Genomic DNA, 1450 nt, shown 5'->3' with positions numbered 1-1450 from the left:
CGCTCGAGCAGAAGGTGCAGCAGTGGAACTGACCAGCGTGCGACTTGAACACGCGCGCGCAGCATGCGAACGGACTGCCCTGGATACAGACAATACACATTCTAACTTCAAGAAGGACAAGATCCTGGCACTATCAGCAGCTACTTGACAGTAGTATCTGGTGCTCACTTTGATGGGCGTGTCATTGAGCGTGACAGCGAGGAGGTATGCGCCGGGCGCGCGCGGTGAGAGGCGCAGCGCGTACGAGCCGTCGTGCCGGTCTGCTGCGCGCGCACATGTCGGCCGCTCACTGGAGTCCCGCCGCCGCAAGTAGCCCACCACCTGCACCATATACTGCATTCACTAGGAGGTTCATCGCCATGAATACAGAAAATATAATTAAGCATGGTAATAGTAAGAGGGATGGGCCCCTGTGTGACATATGTTGCGTGCTATAAGCTGACAAAAATAATTTATCAGACCTGTTCCCCTCCGCACCAAATCCTCTCCCCGTTGCTGTCGCGCAGCTCCACGATGGCCTCGTGCTCGCAGTCCACGTGCAGGTCTTGTAGACCTGATGACGAATCTCTAATTATGATGAAATTCTTCATTCTATTTGTACAAATAAATCCAAAGCAAAATATCTTTCAACTCTTAGGTATAATATTTAATAAGCGTATAAATTATGGTACATTTTGAAACGAGATAATTGTGAATAAGAACGCTCGCCTTCAGTGTGCAGTATACTGGTGTCAGGGTCCGGCGCCTGTGTGAGCAGCCGGCCGCACAGCACGGAGTCGGGGCCGAGCCGCGCGGCGGGGTCCAGGCGCAGCACGAGACGCGGCGGCGCCTCGGCCGGCAGCTCCGTCAGCCGCTGCAGCCGGCGCAGTGCGGGACCGCTCAGCGACAGCACCTCCTCCGCCCGCCCTCCCGACAGCAGCTGCACGGACATTATTTTTCGACTTTACTCCCGTTGGTAAACTCTGATCCGAGCAATAAAGGCAGCCGCACACTGGAGCCGTTGAATAAATCTGCTATTATATAGAACCGAAACATCGGAAATAACCAAATCACCTCAATTCATAGAGACCATTTAAAACTAGTTTTAGTTCCATAAGTAACCAAATCTCGACTAACGTTACAGTCTCAAGAGTGTACCTCTTCAGTGAAGCGTACGGCATGCTGTGCGTGTTGCGCGCGCTGCTGCAGGTCTTGATGTGCGCGCTCGACGCGCTGTCGCTGGCGGGCACGTGCACGAGCAGCTGCCGCGGCCAGCGCGCGACCGTGCGCCTCCGCCGCGCGCCGGTACTGCTCCGCCCACGCGCGCACCTCCGCCTCCACGCGGCTCGCCTCGCTCTGACCGCACAAGTAGACAACAATTATATTAATATCCACTAGGAACACATAGCTCGTGTACAATGTAAGATGACAGACTGACATCTGTGTCTAGCGCGTGTGCGCTGAGGGCACG

At 54.9% G+C, this 1450-nt stretch overlaps 1 protein-coding gene across 1 annotated transcript; it reads right to left on the bottom strand.

Moving 5' to 3' along the window:
- Positions 1-4: 4 nt before the first annotated feature.
- Positions 5-1335, bottom strand: LOC106114552 (tripartite motif-containing protein 45-like; the record flags this gene model as incomplete). The annotated part of the gene is made up of 5 exons (XM_013307816.1): positions 5-79; positions 169-321; positions 462-553; positions 709-919; positions 1138-1335. Coding segments are annotated over 5 exons (729 nt in total), but the record flags the coding sequence as incomplete, so codon positions are not given.
- Positions 1336-1450: the final 115 nt, after the last annotated feature.

Source organism: Papilio xuthus, unplaced genomic scaffold (genome assembly GCF_000836235.2).
Source record: "Papilio xuthus unplaced genomic scaffold, Pxut_1.1 DF829671.1, whole genome shotgun sequence".
NCBI classification, from domain to species: domain Eukaryota; kingdom Metazoa; phylum Arthropoda; class Insecta; order Lepidoptera; family Papilionidae; genus Papilio; species Papilio xuthus.
This window is presented reverse-complemented; position numbering and strand designations above follow the sequence as displayed.